This window comes from Dipodomys spectabilis, unplaced genomic scaffold (assembly GCF_019054845.1).
Source record: "Dipodomys spectabilis isolate Male_0828 unplaced genomic scaffold, ASM1905484v1 ptg000098l, whole genome shotgun sequence".
NCBI lineage: Eukaryota > Metazoa > Chordata > Mammalia > Rodentia > Heteromyidae > Dipodomys > Dipodomys spectabilis.
In genome coordinates this window covers 9,800,980-9,819,961 of record NW_024870775.1, presented here as the reverse complement: position 1 = coordinate 9,819,961, position 18,982 = coordinate 9,800,980, and the positions used below count along the sequence as shown (strand labels likewise).

The window sequence follows — 18,982 nt, the reverse complement described above, 5'->3', positions numbered from 1 at the left end:
ACTAAGCAAAGCAAAGCAAAGCAAAAGAAAGTAGGAGTGTAAAAAGTAAAAAGGCAAGAATTGCAAAGCCAAGAGAGATTTGTTACAGAGATATATATGTATATATGTATTATACACTGTGCTTCCGGCTACAGCGCTCTCTTCTGGCCTCTGAGAAGAGAAGCTCATTGCCTTGAGGTGCTTGCCCAAGGATGAACAGTTGTCCTGTTTATTAAGTCTGTGTACTGTCTAGAAAAAAAAAGGGAAAAGCATTTTCTGCTGAAGCTGGAGAATCTCAGTGTACCAAGACATCTGGTACCAGCAGAACGCAGGCCTGTGTGGCTCAAGGAGTGCTGTTAAGAAGCCTGGGTGGGGGTTTCCAAGAGGCAGGTACAAAATCAGGGGCAGAACAGACTGGAATCTCCCCAAACAGGAAGTGCCCCAGAGCAAGCCTCAGGAGGCTGCCGTCCATCTCTAGACGCGAGGCCAGCGCAGGAGCGCATCCTGAGCCTGCCCAGAGCCACGGACACAGCACAGTGAAGACACAAAACCCGCCCTTTCCTTGGGCTTTTTATTAAAGTCCCCCTTTCACTGTGGGCCCCCAAATGTGATGAGGAAGAGGTTGTGGTGGGGGAAGGGCTACACAGCCATGGAGCACCGAGGAAGGCGAGGGTGGACTGGGCAGTCACGGGCTAGCGCCTCTGGCTAGTAAGCCGGCCCCCTCTCTCTGGTTTACATAGCGATGCCAGCTTCTCTGAGGGAAGACACCATTTCAGCCCTAAGATAGGAGAATTTACTCGAATGGCTAGATCACACATAGAATCTTTCCTAAAATAAATTACCTTCAGAGTGGAGGAAAAGGATGTGTTGATGATTCACACCTGTCATCCTCGCTACTTGGGAGGCTGAGAGCGGAGGATCATTGTTCAAAGCCAGCCCTGGGAGAAGGAAAATCCTGGAGGTTCTCAACTCCAGTTAAGAAGCTGGAAGTAGAAATGTGGCTTAAATGGTAGAACACCAGCCATGAGCAAAAAAAGCTAAGCAAGAACACAGGATCCTGAGTTCAAGCCCCAGTATTGACCCCCACCCCCACCCCAAAAAAAGTCCTTAGACCTTCCTTAGGCCTTTTCTGGAGAAACCCAAGCAAAGCTGACGCCCAGGGAGGCCAGGCTGTGACCTGTGACACCATGCCCATCTTCCCAGGGAGCCTGTCTCGGGCCTAGCTTCCAGCCAGTGGCTTCACTGGGCTCCAACCTTCATTCTGCCCCACTAGGGAATGAAGGGGCTCCTGATTTGTGGTCATGGGGACCAAGCTCAGGGCCCCACGATGCCAGGCAAGCACACCGTACCACTTAATCCACATCCCCAGCCTTCTTATTGTAGCTGTTGTCGTGTCTGCTCCTTCCCTGCGCTCCTCAGGAGCACTGTGCCCCGAGTCTCACCAGTCCCTGAGTCTCCCTAGTCCCCACCTCTCATGCCCATCCAGGCTGCGCGCGCGCGCGCATGCATCATCACCGGACAGCCCAGTGGTCTCGACTGATTCCAGTGGCAGAAGCCGGGGGGGGGGGGCTTTGGGGGGCTCCTGGGGTGTGGTCTAGGCCCTGGGATAACCTGAGAAGCCCCTCCTGCCCCAGGTCCCCGCCCCGGCCGAGCCCTGGCGGGCTGCACTACTCCGACGAGGACATCTGCAACAAGTACAACGGCGCTGTGCTGACCGACAGCATGGACCTCAAGGAGAAGTCGGTGGACGCGTCCGAATCCGAGGTCAGTGCCGCCCCGCGCCCCGCGCCCGCGCCCGCGCCCCGTGCCCGCGCTCCGCGCCCCGCGCCCCGCGCCCCGCGCCCGCGCCCCGCGCCCGCGCCCCGCGCCCCGCGCCCGCGCCCCGCGCCCGCGCCCCGCGCCCCGCGCCCGCGCCCCGCGCCCCGCGCCCGCGCCCCTCGCCCCGCGCCCCGCGCCCGCGCCCCGCGCCCCGCGCCCGCGCCCCGCGCCCCGCGCCCGCGCCCCGCGCCCCGCGCCCGCGCCCCTCGCCCCGCGCCCCGCGCCCGCGCCCCGCGCCATCCCCATGGCGTCCCGCCTCGCTGAGTTTGGGTTCGCACGTGCCAAGCTTGGAGAGGGGGCGAAGCCCAGCAAGCTGTCCACACACCCCCAGCCCGCGGGCCTGCCCGACCTCGCACACCGCTCCCCTAGCAGTATTTAATCCACGGCCTCACCGGCCTCCTGACCCGAATCCGGGCCTTGTTGAGCCCCAAGGCTCAAGGGAACGGCATCTTCTCCATCGCAGTGTCGGTGTGAACTCCAGAGAAGCTGGCCTGGCTGCGCATGCGCTGGGGGGGCGGGACGGGGACTGGGGGTGGGGGGAGGAAATCTGCACCTGCAAGAAACAGGTGCAGACATCCCAGGTGCTTTTCCGCCTGAGCAAACCCACCTGCCTTTTCTGGCTAAAGAAGCAGCCCAGTTGCAGCTGGGCTGCGGAAGGAGCACATGGCGCGCAGCTGGGGCCTCGCTCTGCGTGGACCGTCCTGAGCTCAGTCATGCATGACAGCTGCACCCATCTGGGGCTAAGAGCAGCTCCCTCTACCTCCTATCCCTCCCTCCTCCCCCCTACCCCACCCCCGCCCCAAGCTGGGCCACCTTCCTCGTAGCCAGTGTGGAGGCCCGCCAGGAGGCAGGAAGAGGAGCTAGGCAGCCACTCGCTGCTCTTGTGTCCAGGGCTGGCCTAACCCCACATCTTCCGCCACCAGCTCCTCCAGCCAGAAAGTAGGGGGTCATGGCACATCCCAGAGCCACCAAAGTGAGATTTGCAGGTTCTGAACTGCATTCATAACTCCATCCCTGGAAGGGATGTGTGTGGGTATTTTGAGATTCAGTTACCTGACTCTTACCAACGATGAGTAGACTTACTCCCCTGGCTCAGTAATGAGCCAGAAAACATGTGCAAACATGCATAAATACACAGCTAAATACATGGACACACATGCCCACATGCACATGTGCACACACCCATATATCCATACATGCACAGCTAAGAACATAAGCATGTACATAACTACACATGTATCCCACACACACACAGGTGGAAGGGTAGGCAGGGGAGTGGCAGGAGGGAAGAGGAGGGGAGCAGGCATAGGAGGAGGGAGGGGTGTGGGATCCACTAGGAGAGGACACTGGCTGGAAAAGCCAAGATTAAAGAGGGGGCTGGATGTTTTCCCATGGCATAGCCACATGGCTGGAGGCCAGGGCCCTGTGAGCCAGGCTGCCTGCCTGGCATCTCCTTCCAGAATGAATTATTTAGATGCTCCCTCCCATCTCCATGCAGAATACTGCCTAGGGTCCTGGGGGGTCTGCAGCCCTGGAGAGCCTCTCAGAGCCCTGCACCTGACTCCAAGAATCACCCAACTTGGAGCCTAAGAGCTCAGGTCCCCTGGGGAAAGCACCCACTCTTCCTTCTCGAAGAGTTCTTTGCCGTCCTATCCTGGGAAGCTGGTAGGCAGGAGATCTTCATGGGACCCCAGCAGAGTTCCTTGGGGACTGGACCTTCCCTGGAGTCCCTGCTCAGATGGTGAAGGTCACATTAGTGAAGGTCACATTGACCCACGCAATTCCCCCATCAAGAGTACACAGCCTATTCGTTGCAGTATATTTAGGGAGTGGAAATTCCAAAGTCGATTCTAGAACATCTCCATCACCCCCATATTATAGGGACCCCAACGATCTGGTCCCTATGAGCAGTCATGGCTTAAAACCAGCCCTGCATTTTTGGCTGGATATTTTGAAGATGGCCTCAAATTGTGATCCTCTAGATCTTAGCCTCCTAAGTAACCACATACACCACTGGCGCCCAGCTAATGTGGGAGATATTAGAAATCTGCAGAAGGTAGTTTTCTCCAGTCAGGTTCCAAGCCCCAAGCAGACCTGTCTGAGACTCTCACTCACTTCTCTGCCAACCGTGATCTGCTGATTTGTTTCTGCTCCAAAGCAAACTCTGTCTGTTATGGGTATATCCTTTGTCTGGCTTAGCCCATGAGTGTCTTCAGCACTAAAAGATACTGGATTTTGCCAAATGATATTTTTTCTTTTCACCATTACTGGGGCTTGAACTCAGGTCTTATGCTCACCTTTAGATTTATGATTCAAGGCTGGCATCTACCACTTGAGCCACAGCTCCTCTTCTGGCTTTTTGCTGGTTACATTATGTGAAATGAAGGGTATATTAGATCTGTCTGCCTGGACTAGCCTAAAACCATGACCCTCACATCTCACTTAGGAACATAAGCAGGAGCCACCAGCACCTGGCCCAAGTGATTTTTGTGTCTATTGCAGTGGCTTTTTGTCCTGTATTCTATTGATATGGTATATTACATTGACTGATTTGGGGATGTTAAACCAACCTTGCATTCCTAGGAGACCCCATTGATCTTAATGGGTAGTTCTTTTTGTTTTTGGCTATAATAAGTTTACAAGTGTTTTATTGATGATCTTTGTGCCTCTATTCATAAGGATATGGAAATATAATTATCTCTTATTATATAGTGGTTTTGTTTTGGGTTTGGGGGGGCAGTTGGTGCCACTCCTTGGGCTTGAACTCAGGGCCTGGCTGTTGTCCCTGAGCTTTATCTGCTCAAGGCTAGCGCTCTACCACTTGACCCACAGCTCCACTTTTGGGTTTTTGGTGGTTAATTTGGAGATCAGAGGCCCATGGACTTCCTTGCAGGGCTGGCTTTGAACCACAATCCTCAGATCTCAGCCTCCTGAGTAGCTAGGATTACAGATGTGAACCACCAGCATTCGGCTTAGTGTGGGTTTTTTTTTTAATTGGGTAAGACTGGTTCTGTAGATGAGGTTGGAAATAATTCTTTCTTAATTGGTATTAATTCTCCAGTAGGTATTTATTGGAATTCATCATCAAAGCCATCTAGCTCTAGGCTTTCCTTTGTGGGTGGTTGTTAGTTACTAATTCTATTGTCTTTGCCTGTGATCAGCATATTTAGCTTTTTGGTTTTCAGCATGTGCCAGTCATGTCTGTGTGTCTAGGATTTTTTCCCTTTCAGCAACCTAATTTGTGAAATATAGCTGCTTTAAATTGTTCCCTTTTACTTAAAGCCTGTAATACTGTCCCCTAGTCCATTTCTAATTTTAATAATTTAATCCTCTCTCCTGTTTTTGGTCACTCTTGTTTTCTCATTTTTCTTGTTCCTTACCAAAAAAAACAAAAAACAAAAACAAAACTTGTTTCATTGATTTTTTTATTGTTTTTCTTCTATATCATTTATTTCTGCCTGAATACTTAGAATTTCTTTCCTCCTGCTTGTTTGAGGTTATTTTGTTCTATCTCCAATTTCTCTGTGTGTGTGAGAGAGAGAAGAGAGAAAGAGAGAATGCCAGTACTAGTTTGAACTTGAGGTCTCACACTCTTTCTTAGGTTTCTTGATTATGGCTGGTGCTGTATCACTTAAGCCATACTGCCAGCCCAGCTTTTTGCTGGTTAATGAGAGATAGAGACTTGTAGGCTTCTATGCCCAGGCTACCTTTGAATCAAGATCCTCTAGGCATAACTAGAATTACAGGTATGAACCACCAGCATCTAGCTCTCTTAATTTCTTAAGCTATAAGTTTAGATTTAATATATTTTGTAAGTAGGCCTTTATAATTTTTATATTTCCCTCTAAATACTGTCAGCCTAGTTGCATAAATTTTAGTATGTTATGTTCTTTCTCCGCTTGTCTCAAAGTATTTTATAATTTCCTTTATCATTTCTTCCTCAATACATATTTAGAAGTGTATTTTTAAATCCCTCATGGTTGTGAATTTTCCAAATTTCCTTCTGTTAATTATTCTGAATCCCATCATGATCAGAGATTATACTTTGCCTATTTCCACTTCTTTTACATTTATTGAATTCTGGTACACGCTGGCACGTAGTCTACACAGGAGAATGTTTTGTACCTAGATGGAAGTGTGTGAAGATCTGCTATGCTATGTGGAAAGCACTGAGTAAAGGTTGCATCTAAACAGTTTACAGTGTTCCATCTTCTCTGAATGCATTGGCATCTCCAGTGATTGTTATTGAATACCTATTATTTGTCTTCAATTCTATCTGATTTAGTTTCATGTATTCCCCCCAAGTACATGAAACTACATGTGTATAGTTGCTACATCTCCTTCACATCTTGTTACCTGATCCACCTAACATACCCCCTTTTGTCTGCAGTCACCATCTGTGTCTTAAGGTCTATTTTGTCTGATTTTGGTACTGCAACTGCTATCTCCTTTGAATACTGTTTACATGGTTTCATCATTCTTCTCCTCTACTTTCTGCCACTTGTGTCTTTCAATCAAAAATGATTCTTTTATAGGACTTGTTATTTTAATTATTGTTCTCATTCTTGCCTTCTTGTTGTTGTTGTCAGTCATGGGGTTGAACTTGGGACCTGGGCGCTGTCTCTGAGCTTTTTCACTCAAGGTTAGTGCTCTACCACTTTGAGCCACAGCTCCACTTCCAATTTCCTGGTGGTTAATTGGAGATAAGAGTCTGATGGGGTCTGCCTGAGACTGGCTTCAAACCATGATACTCAGATCTCAGCCTCCTGAGCAACTAGGATTATTGGCATGAGCCACCAACACCCAACTTCATCCTTGCCTTTTAATAGACTTTTTAATCCATTTATATTTAGTGTAAATTATCCTTTAGGTAGAATTTACGTCTGCCATTCTGATGTTTGTCTTCTATGTGTTTCATATCTCTGTATCATTGTTTTCTATTCTTTATTTTCAGAAAGTGAATAGTCTTTATAATGGAAAGCCACTATAATTAACCAGTGCACTTTCATTCCCTTGCATTTGCTTTCCTTATACCTTTAAGGTGATTTTATTAAGGGCTTGCTCCAGTATCTGAACCCATTTCAGATTTATTCTAAACTTTGGGGATATATGGAAACTTCTCTCCTCTTTATTTTTGTTCTGTAATTTTATCCATCTTAGATCCATAATCTTCTAAATTCAAGACTTTTGTAATTATTACCTTACATAATTACATGTCTCCTGAGGAATTTGAAAGAGGAAAAGAGAGCACAGGTACATTTAACCTTCCTGCTTGTTCTTTCTGGGCCTCTTCAGTTCTGTGGATTCAGGCTGTCAGCAGGTGTCAATCCATTTCCTGCCACCTTCCCTGGGTTGTTAAATGTGTTTCATTCCCAATGTACAATTATATACATATTGTTGTATGCACCATTGCTCTTTAAATCAGAAAAGAGAGGAAAGGAGAAGAAATATGTAATTACACTGTCTTTGATAATTTCCTATGTAATTACATTTCTCTTGGTGTGTGTGTGTGTGTGTGTGTGTGTGTGTGTGAAAGAGAGAGAGAGAGAGAGAATTATTGTCTGATGTCAGTAGCTTTCAGCTTCACCATCTTCCTTTAGCATTTCTGCTATGGCCAGTTTGCTAGTGACTTTCTGCTTCCTTGGGGCTTGAATTTAGGGCCTGGATGCTGTACCTGAGCTTTTTTCTACTCAAGGCTAGAGTGCTATCTCTTGAGCCACAGCTCCATTTCTGCCATTTGAGTGATTAATTGGAGTCTCGCATACTTTCCCGCCTAGACTGGCTTTGAGCTGAGACCCTCAGCTCTCAGTCTCCTGAACAGCTAGACCTGAGCCATCAGCAGTGACTCATCCCCATGTTTGAAAGCTGTTTTGCCAAATGAAGTATTCTTAGCTAGCAGTTTTCTTCCTGACTCTGACTGTATCGCACTGGTGTATTTATGGCACTGGAATTTGAACTCAGGACCTCAATCTTGCTTGGGATAAGTCTCACATTTTTGCCTCTGTCTAACCTTGGGCACAATCCTTCTATGCCTCTCAATAGCTGTGATTACAGATGTTTTCAACAATGCCTGGCAGTTGGTTCAGATAGGGGTCTCACCAATTATTTTGCTGGGGTTAGACTCAAGTCATAAACCTCCTGATCTCTATCTCCCATGTAGCTGGCATTACAGACATGAGTCATTATTCCCAGCTTTCCTTAGTTTACTTAACAAATAGTTTTCACATTTTTTGACAGAGGACAACCTCAAACCATGATCCTCGTACCTCTGTCTCCAGAATAGCTGGGATTGGGCTGGGAAGGTGGCTCAGTGGTAGAGGGCTTGCCTTGCATGCCTGAGGCCCTGGGTTCGATTCCCCAGCACCACATAAGCAAAAAGAAAAAAAGCCGGAAGTGGCGCTGTGACTCAAGTGGTAGAGCGCTAGCCTTGAGCTGAAGAGCTGAGGGACAGCGCCCAGGCCAAGAGTTCAGGCCCCACGACCGGACCCAAAAAAAAAAAAAAACAGAATAGCTGGGATTACAGCATGTGCCATGATATCTAGCTTGTCTTTGTTTTTTAACTGTTTTAATTTTTATTACTATTAGAAAGGTGATGTATGAGGGGTTACAGTTAGATAAGTCAAGTAATGAGTACATTTCTTTTGGGACAATGTCACCCCTTCCCTCACTTTCTCCCAGTTTTCCCCCCAGGCTGTCTTTTGATGCAGGGTTTTACCAACTCTCACTTGCTCACACTAGCCTCGAAAACCAGTCCTCTCATCCACGCCTCCCTCATAGCCGGGATTATAGGCATGTGCCAACACATTCATCCATAACAGGTACTTTGGAAGTCATGGCTTGGTTAGTTTCAACATTTAGGCACCTCAGAGGTTGCCTGCTTTTTTTTTTTTTTTTTGGCCTGTGAGTGCATGATATCTTTCCAGTTTGTTTGAAGTAGATAACATTTTGCAGGGGGTCTGACCACTGGCATCCATCCCCTGTGCAGCCTGGTACTGCTTGCTTGTTTATTTGAGCTGTGTGCTGGCGGGGCTCCTTCCTGGAGTGTGTTTCGTGCTCAGGGTGCACTTGTGTCACTCCTCAGCAGGGCAGCCTTGGTGTGCATGGACCCCCAGGATGCTGGAGACGCCATGGTTTTAGCCAGCTTCTCTTCCCCGTTCCATGAGGGAGGATCTGGACGGCCCACTGCTATCGGTGGCATGCCAGCCACCACCCCCACTACTCGCAAGCTGTCACTCCCACAGTGTGCTGGGACATAAACCACCACCACCACCACCACCACCGAATTAACGCCCAGTCCCTGTACCATGGCCAGATGCTGCGAGTGCTGGAGGCTGGCTCTGACCTTGGGGCCTCTTCCTCTAGCTGTCTCCATCCCTGCTTGTCCCCATCCACTCTGGCTGATTTCCTACTCCACATGTTGCTCTCACAGGCTGTCTTCCTGGCACACAACAGCATCCATCCTCAGGCCCAGCTCTGAGGCATACACGGGAGCCCTCTGTTGCTATGGTTACCTCGCCCACCCCAGCAGAGGCCCTGGGGCACTGCACCGAAGCCCGGGTGGGGAGAGTGGCTGTGTTCTCCCACAGTAACACAGCTGCCACACATTAAGCATGGGTCGAGATGGGGGTTTCGGCCTTCTGGACTTGTTCTTCCCAGTGTAGATCTCCTTTCTGTAGCTCAACTGGACAAGGGCCAAGTGGGACCCGCAATCCACAGCCTGGCCTGTTCTCCTGGCCACACGGGCCTGGAGTTGGGCATCTTTGATATGCAGCAAGCTGGGAAGGGTAACATTGAGTGAGAGACCCCAGGAGATTAAACCCAACCCCTACGCTAGGAGTCCTGTCTTCCTGCCCACACAGCACAGACCGAGTACTACCACTCAAATGTCCCAGTCCCAGTCCCCTGATTCTCAATGAGATTTTGTTATGAGGTTTTCTTTGTGCCGGTACTAGGCCTTGAACTCAAGCCTGGGCAGTCTCCCGTAGCTCTCACTCAAGGCTAGCACACGATCACTTGAATCACATCTCTACTTCGAACATTTTTGCTGGTTAATCAGAGATAAGAGTCTCATGGACTTTACTGCCTTCCAACCAAAGTCCTCAGACCTCAGCCTCCTGAGGCACAAGCCACCATTGCAGGGCTGGTAGATTTGGGGGGGAGGGGAGATAGTACTAGGATTTGAATTCTGGGCCTCCCATTTGCTAGACCAGCACTATGCCATGTGAGTTATACCCTAGTCCTGTTTCTTTCTTTTTTTTTTTTTTTTTGGGGGGGGGTCCGGTCGTGGGACCTGAATTCTGAGCCTTGGCGCTGTCCCTCAGCTCTTCAGCTCAAGGCTAGCGCTCTACCACTTGAGCCACAGCACCACTTCTGGCTTTTTTTCTTTTTGCTTATGTGGTGCTGGGAAATCGAACCCAGGGCCTCATGCATGCAAGGCAAGCGCTCTACCACTGAGCCACCTTCCCAGCTAGTCCTGTTTCTTTAGTTAGGATCTCACACTTTTGCCCAGGCCAGCTTCAGACCATGATTCTCCTGTTACCTATCTCTTGAATAGCTAGTACAATAGCGATACATGCCATGCCACATCTCTATGAGATTTTCTTCTATAAATCTTTGTGCTTGCTGTCTGTTCTTAGTACCATTTCCAAAAACTTTATGTGATTGTTTTTAAAATAATTTTTGCCAGTTAAGCAGTATTTCCACTGCAGAGAGCATCTTCTGAGCTTCCTACCCCGCTATTCCAAATGTTTCTCTCTGCGTGATAATTCTGTCATTCAGGACTGATGAGAGACAAGTCTGGGTTCTGATGCCTGTTCTTCTCCTGTTACTTTGACTTCTGGTCTAGACTCTTAAGTCCCGTGCATAGAGTTGGAGCCATGTCCAGAAGTACAGATGAGACTCTTGGAGAGAAGAGTGAGCTCCACAGGTGACCACAGCTTTGGGTTGTGACGCTATTAGAGTAAAGCCCAGAGTGCCGGCCTCATTTGCAAGCAGCGCTTCCTAACGAGGGGCTGGGGTTTAGACGTCAGATATCTGTCCTTCCTGCAAGGCAGCTTGGATGTGTCAACACAGCAGCCAGGTATGGGGAGAAGAGGGGAGAAACAAAATGGACACACTTGGTCCTGGGATCAAGCCAGCGGCTTGATGCAGGTGGCACCCGGGTTAAGTCAGAGCCCCTGGGAGTGGGACGCACAGAGATCCTGTTGGATCTCTGCCAGAACAACTCCCCTGAAAAGTTAGTGTTTCTCTAACAAACCACTGTTGTCCTGTATTTTTTTTAACCACTTTCAGACATTTTGTCGGAGTGAAAGTTCTAGAGCACCAGGCCACCTGGTCAGCTACTTGGCATCCTGCCCCGCTCCCCAGCATCCCATGACACATGCGTGGCTCTTCCTGTGTGTGACCGTCTCTTCCCAGGGCTGCTGGTGGATTGTGTCAGGACCACAGTGTTCAAATCCCATGTCAAGAGTGCTTTTGGAATCCAGAGAAATGGTTGTCCAAAATTCCACGCCGCCCCCCCCGCTTTCTCTCCAAGTGGCAAAGAGTGCTTGGGTCTTTCACCTTGCCTGTGATGCCCCCATCCCCACCCCCATGCTGCATGGTCCCCCTGCATTGAGCCACTGGCCAGGCCTCTGCGCCCCTTTAGGAACAACCACAGCCAGTCAGACAGGCCCTCCAATCACACTCTGTCCTTCTGTGGTTTCCTGGGAAACCAGCGCATACCGTGACTTTCACATCACTCGGGAAACTTAAAAAAAAAGGGCGGGGGGGGGGGGGGCTGCAGCATTTCCTTTTTGTCAATAATTCTCCCTGGCTAAAATACATCCCCATTAAAAAATAGTAATGTCACATAAGCAATAAACAGAGCGGCGGCAAGAGAAGGGATGGTGTTTTAACACTGTTTTTTATCAAAAGACCCACGGCACACGGTTGGAGCAGGAGCCAGAGGCCCAGCTTTTAGCTCTAGCTCTGCCGGCATCAATTTCCCACAAGCTCCTGGCTACCTTCCTGTGTCAGGAGCCTCTCTGAGCTTCTTTTTTTTCTACACAATGTTCTGGCTTTGAGGACCACCAGGCTAGGAGTAGGTGAGGGCTACCAGTTTCCCAGCTCTACCTCAAATGGAGGGCCTCTCCCTTCCTCATGCAGTGTGCAGAATCCTAGGGCAAGACTCTGATTGGTCAGGATAAGTTTCACACCCACTCAGGAACCAATCACTGCTCTTTGAGAGGCAAGCTATTCAATCCACCAGGGCAGGGAGAAGGTAGCTTCCTTCCAGGAGGAGGTTGGGGCCCAGACACGTTCCTATGTGCCCAATGTGAACTGACCTCAGTCCATGACCACTGCCAGGATCCCTTCTTAGCACCCATATTTGTTTTTTTTTTTTTTGGGGGGGGGTCCAGTCGTGGGGCCTGAACTCTGGGCCTGGGCGCTGTCCCTCAGCTCTTCAGCTCAAGGCTAGCGTTCTACCACTTGAGCCACAGCGCCACTTCCGGCTTTTTTCTTTTTGCTTATGTGGTGCTGAGGAATAGAACCCAAGGCCTCGAGCATGCAAGGCAAGCGCTCTACCACTGAGCCACCTTCCCAGCCCTTAGCACCCATATTTGTATAATGCACCACCTTTAGGCTCATCATGAAATTCCTAATCATGTATAAGAAGCCCAAAACGAAGTAGTGTTTTACTGATCATGTAAACATGCATGAGGCAGGCAGGGGGTATGGCTCGTTGGTAGAGCACCTACCTAGCAAGCCAAGAGGTCCTGAGTTTAAATCCCAATACAGCAAAAAAAAAAAAAAAAAGAAGAAGAAGAAGAAGAAAAAGAAGAGGAGGAGGAGGAGGAGGAGGAGAAAAAAATGTAGGAGTCATCCTACCCCAGGGCCCAGCATCTCTGGAATCATACTTCAGCCTCAGGGCGACATGAGGGGCCCTGTAAGGGGATGTCTCCAGCGGTGCTGGATGGACCTACTCAAGCATGTGCTATGAATTCTTGACCATTCTGTCTCTGCTCAGAGAGACTTGATCCCATACCTCCGCCCCTGCCTGCCACATAACTGGGTCTCTACCTCTCAGGGAATGGGTAGAAGGTGTTCTTGAGGAATTTCTACCTTAGAGGCAGAGATGGCTATACGGTGTGACCCTTAGTTCTTCCCAGTAAATAGCCAGAATACTGAATGTCTTCCCTTCCTTCTTTCCTTCCTTCCTTCCTTCCTTCCTTCTTTCCTCCCTTCCTTCCTTTTCCTTCCCTTTCTCTCTCCCTCCCTCTCCCTCTTTTCTCCTTTCCCTCCTCTCCTCTCCTCCCTCCCTCCCTCCCTCCCTCTCTTTCTCTCTCTCTCTCTATTGGGACTGAACTCAGGAGTGCTCTACCACTTGAGCCCTACCCCAAGCACATTGCCTATATCCCATCAGCACTACAGTAGTGGGCAAATGGAAGAGGTGAGGTCAAAATACCCCAAGATACAGCCTGAAGGGGCAGCAACGGATGTGACACTCCTCTTTGGGTGATGAGAGCCAACCCAAGGGTGTGAAGCCCAGAACCATATCACCTTCCCGTGTACCTGGTGGCTGTGAGGTTTTCCCAGGAGACAGGGACTCAGGGTGTGTTCCAAGTTCCCAAGCACAGTGGATCTGGGATAGTAAACTCAATTCTGAGCTAACTGCCTCGTTGTCCAGCGTCTGTGGGATGATCTTGGTTCCCATTCCTCTAGCTCTTTGTTTGTACAGAGCTTTACCCAGTAAGCCACCCCCAGGCCTCTGGAAAACAGAAGGAAAAGCAATCTTAACACAGCCGCAGGAAACCCTTAGGGCCAGCCATACCTCAGCAGAGCCCAAGAGTGAACACCCACACCAAGTGGCCGCGGCCCCCCTGCTCAGCTGCCTCTGGGCCCCTCGGGTCGCTTCGCGGCCATGCAAGTTGCAACTGGTGGCAGCTGGTTTTTAGATCGCTGTGATTTGGGGTCTTGCTTGAGGAGGTCATGGCCAGTCCAGCTGACATGGAAGGCACAGCAGGCGCTGGGTGGAGGATCATGGCATACTCAGATTTGAGGCTCAGAACCCTCAGGTCAGGGTCCCACCAGCCCCAGAAAGCCTGTATGAAATCAAACACACAGCCCACCCAGAGCACCACCCTGCCCTGGCAGGACTCTCTGAATAGATGGACCTGGCTCACTGCAAAGGAGATGCAATCCTAACTACTCAGGAAGCTGAGATCTGAAAACCACAGTTCAAAGCCAGTCCCCACAGGAAAGTCTGTGAGACTCTTCTATCCAGCTAACCAGCAAAGAAAGAAAAAGCCAGAAGTGGCTCTGTGGCTCAAGTGGTAGAGTGCCAGCCTTGAGCAAATAAAGGCTAAGGAACAGCACCCAGGCACTAAGTTAAAGCCCTAGTACTGGAATAAAAAATAAGTGTTTGTGTGCACTCACACGTGCACATGCCCGTGTGCAAAGGAGAGCCACTGGGCTGTGTGTCACAGTGATTAGGGAACCAGTCAACCAATGCATCCAAGAGCATGACTGCTCACCTTGGATAGTTAAGAGCTCTGCCAACACAACCCCCAGCCGTTCACAGCCCATGACACAAGTAGCCACATCCAGTGTTCCAAAAAGGCTCCACCCAGACTTCTGATTACTCACAGAAGCTCGGTGCTCCATATGGAATCTGCCTCTGAAAATCCTGGAAGGGGGGGCGGTGGATGCATCTTGTACTGTACCCCAGGGACCCCAATGCAGCCACACTGGCTGCTATACAGCCTCCAGAAGGGACCCCAGCTCTCTGGTGGGACAGCTCCTTGCAATCAGAGCTTCCCACGTTGGGGTGATATGGGTAATTCACTGTCCAGCCAAGAAGGGCACCTGCCAGGAGCAGTGCACCCAGCTCCCAGGAGCCTAGGGTGCTGAGTGTTGGTCTGAGCCCTATGTGACTCACACCTATAATCCTAGTTACTCAGGAGGCTGAGATCTGAGGCTCAAGGTTCAAAGGTGTTCCGGGCAGGAAAGTCCTTGAAACTCTTCAATTACCCACCAAAAAGCTGGAAGTAGAGCTGTGGCTCACCTGGTGCAGCACTGACCTGCATAAAAATAGCTCAGGGACAGTACCCAGGCCCCGAGTTCAAGCTTAAGGACCCTGCCCTCAAAATAGGAAGGCAACAGCTGCCCCCAGCTCAACCCCAGTTGAGAGAATGGGGGTCCCACACCCCAGGAAGCCTGGGATCATGTTTTATTCTCCCATCTGAGAGAACTTATCATCCCAATACGGGCTGATTGATGCCAACACCTCCCCATCTACGTTCACCACTAGTGAGAGGAGAAGGGCAGATTCTGACAGCATAAGGATTATCTTCCCAGAGATACCCCCTTCTGGGCCCCTCCTTCACCTCTCAGAGGGGTCTTCTAAGCCCCTTGAGGGTACCTGGGGTACTTGAGCCCCCAACTGGCCTGGGCGCTGAAAGTGTCCCAAGGCCCTGGAGACCCGATAAGCTCTTTGCTGCCCTCCAGTGGACATTATAGAACACCACGCCAGACAGGCCCCAGCTTGTGGGTCCCCACAGTGGCTGGCTGGCTTTCAAGTTCAAGGAGGGAGCAGGAGGTGTAGGTGGGCTCAGCCAAGATGTGGGATCTCTCACTTGGGGACATGGTATCTTGTGGGGCCTGTGGTTTGGGGATGTGGTGTCTTGGTTTATCTCTTGTGCTCCTTTCACCAGAACAACAGAGAGCCCTCTCCTCACCTAGGGTGCAGGGGTCGGGGGGACACTTCAGTCTCCATCTTTAACAATATTTCCAGTAATTTTAAATAAACTCAGACACCATAAAATAGTTTTTCTTGAAGAAAATGGACACAGAAAATGTGAGTTAAGCTGAGTGCAATAGGGAACCCATGTAGTCCCAGCAAGAAGATTGCAAATTCAATGCCAGTCTGGGCAACACCTTGCTATGAAAGAACAAATATGTGTGTGTATGAATGTATATATATCTTTTTTTGTTAGTCATGCTAGGTCCTTGGCACTGACCCTCAGTTCTTCAGCTCAAGGCTAGCATTCTACCATTTGAGCCACAGTGCCACTTCTGGCTTTTTCTGTTTATGTGGTGCTGAGGAATGAAACTCAGGGCCTCATGCATGTGAAGCAAGCACTCTACTACCACTCAGCCACCTTCCCAGCTCAAGACAAATTTTTTAAAAGTGAAATAAATGTTGTTCATGGAAGCTGGCGGCTTATTTTATAAAAAGGAAGACCAGAAGCTGGGGCAGGTGGCTCACATCTATAATCTTTCACTACTTAGGAGGCCAAGATCAGGAGGATTGTGGTTTGAGACTTCATTTCTACCAATGGCTGGGTGGCATCCCAGGCTGAGGTCAGCCCTGAGGAAAAATAACTAAAGCAAAAAAAAAAAAAAAAAAAAAACGGGCTGGGAATGAGGCTTAGTGGCTGAGGGCTTGCCTAGCATACATAAGGCCCTGGGTTCAATTCCTCAGTACCACATAAAAATAATAACAAAAAATACTAGGCAGTCTGGGCATCAGTGCTCATGTCTGTAATCCCAGCTACTCAGGAGGCTGAGATCTGAGGATTGTGGTTCCAGGCCAGCCTGGGCAGAAAAACTCCTATCTACAATTAACCAGAAAAAAGCTGGAAATGGAGCTGTGTGCACCAGCTTTGAACAAAAAAGCTCAGGAGAGCACCTAAGTCCTGAGTTCAAGCCCCACCACTACTGGTACAAAAGAGTAGGAGAGAGAGAGAGAGAGAGAACTGTGCCTGGCTGTGCCTTGCTCAAGTAGTGCAAGGCCCTAAATCAAACCTAGTGCCACCAAAAGAAAACAACCAGACCCAGGGTTCAAACCAAAAAAAAAAAAAGGAAGGGAGGGAGGGAGGGAGAAAAGAAAAAAATAAAGAGCTGAGCCCATCAAGCGGCTTTTCCTCAGACACACCCAGGATGCCAGGTGGGTGTGTCTGGGGGTGCGGCTGGGGTTGATGGACTTCCACCCTGAGGAAGGGTAGGTTCATGCCTGGCCAGTGCACACCTGTGTGCATCATCTCCCCCCCCCCCCCCACCATCTCTGGCTGTGGGGCTGGTTCTCCAAGGAGGCAGCCTCCAGACACCTGCTCTTGGGCAGGAGAATCCTTTCTTCTGCTCCCACGCCTGGGCCTCCCGCAGACCCAAGGCCGGGGCCTTTCCCACTTCCTGTGCCTCGGTGCCCAGCGCTTCAGCCAGCCAGGGGGCGGCGGGGGGCACCTCCCGGTGTAGACCTCTCTCCCGGGCTGCAGAGGGGGAGTGGGGGGGGGGGGGGACAGATGGCTACAGGTCCATCCTGCCCTTTGGGAGTGACGGATGAGTGCCCCGGTCCTGGTGTCGCCCTACTTCCTACCTGGCTGTTCCGATGGCCCTCCTCCCCATCCCCCCCATGTCCGCTCTGACCCTCGCCGTCCCTGTCCCTTAGGCCTCCGACTCGGACTACGAGGACGCCCCTCCCAAGCACTCGTTTGTCAACCACTACATGAGCGACCCCACCTACTACAACTCGTGGAAGCGGCGGCCCGCGGCGCCCGCGGCGCACAGGTACGAGGCGGTGGCCGGGGCCGAGGCGGGCGCGCACCTGCACCCGGTCATCACCACGCAGAGCGCGGGCGGCGTGTACACCCCGGCGGCCGGGCCGCGCGCGCCGCTCACCGGCTTCTCCTCCTTCGTGTGAGCCCCGCCGGGCGGACCTCGGGAGTCTTATTTTTGTTAAAGACAATCAACTCCAACCGCTGAGCTGAAGTTTCTTTCGTTTTCCAACCACAAAAACCCCCAACCTGATAAGCAGTGATTCCCACCGGCGGACGCTAGAGTTCAACTTAGGAAGGTTTTTTTAAAAAATGCCTTTTTTTGTAACATCGCTGCCCAAAGCAGATGTCTTTGTTTTCTTTTCTTTTTAAGAGAAGGTCTATCTCCCTGGTGCACTGGCTGGCACTCCTGGGGGGCAGGGGGTGCCACTCACCCGGCCCCACCCCACCCCGGGGGGCTGGGGGCGCAGGAGAGGAGGGTTGGGTGAACCCGGGCTCCTCGGCCTGCTCCTCTGTCTACCTCCTTTCCGAGGCCCAGCCAGCTTGGTCACAGCCTGTCTGGGGACAACTTGAAGCTGCTCCTGGTCCACCCCCGGGGTTTGGAGGACAAATCCTGCCACCTGCACCCAGATCTTTGCTGCTGGCCAACATGGTACTGGGCAGGGATAGACGGTGGCTCCGCTTCGTATCCTGTCTGCTGCTGTGGGTGCAGAGTGAGCCTTTCCCTGCCTCCACCCCTACCTTCTTTCTGACCAGATGACAGGAGTAGGAAGTGTCCCCTGGGTTCTGGGCGCACCCCCTCCCCAGGCGGTGCCCCTAAACACAGCACACGCCCACCCCCCCCCAGACTCACCTGCAGAGTGGCTTGTGATGGAGGAGTGTGCACTGTTAACCAGAGTATTTTTTAAATCTTTTTATCTTTTTTTAAACGATGTCACATGAAATGAACGCGTCTTTGCTGTCTCCAGGTGCCTTTTTATTCATTGTTCAGCTTTGTACGTGGGAACGACAAGAAGCAGGAATCTCCAAATAAAGCCAACAGCTCTGAGAAACCAAGCAGGCCCCAAGTCACCTCGTGCACACAGGCACGCGGGACCATCCCTTACGTCCCCGGGGCCGCTGTCCCCACCCCACCCCCACCTGCATCCAAGGCCAGCAGTGAGCCTTCACTCGCCAGGGAAGGGGTGATTCTTCGTGAACTCGCTCTGTTTTCGTTATTATTTATAGCTGAATGATAATAGTCTAAACTGCTTGGGAAAACTTGAGTCCAGCCCCAGCCGTGCCCCCAGGCCCCCCCCCATTAATTTGAGGATGAATGGCTGGAACATGGGCGGTCACATGCCCCCCACCCCCACCCCCAGCCCAGGTCCACGTGGAACCAGGGCCACATGGCCTGCAGGGGGCACGCGACTCAACAGCTCTCCTTGTACCCCAGGAACACAGCAGGGTGAAGTCACAGCCCCGCCCCACCCCAGGATCATCCAGGCCCTGAGGGTGAGGACTGGTCAGCACCGCTGGGCTGCAGTCTCATGGCCACGCGTCAGATATGTGGCCTCCACGCGGCTATTTCTTTCCACACCTCGCTGGGGGCAGAGAATGAAGACGTTGCATTCATTCTCCTACTTCACACTCACCCGGCTGTGGTCTAGGAA

The 18,982-nt window shown here is 50.9% G+C and overlaps 1 protein-coding gene across 1 annotated transcript in view; it reads left to right on the top strand.

Moving 5' to 3' along the window:
* Sdk1 (sidekick cell adhesion molecule 1) overlaps positions 1-18,621 on the top strand; it is an 836,641-nt gene extending 818,020 nt beyond the window's left edge. The window contains exons 44-45 of the mRNA XM_042686840.1: positions 1,614-1,743; positions 17,225-18,621. Of these exons, the coding sequence (XP_042542774.1) occupies positions 1,614-1,743; positions 17,225-17,476 (382 nt within the window). The 3' untranslated portion in view covers positions 17,477-18,621. The remainder of the gene's footprint in view (positions 1-1,613; positions 1,744-17,224) is intronic.
* The last annotated feature ends 361 nt before the right edge of the window (positions 18,622-18,982 follow it).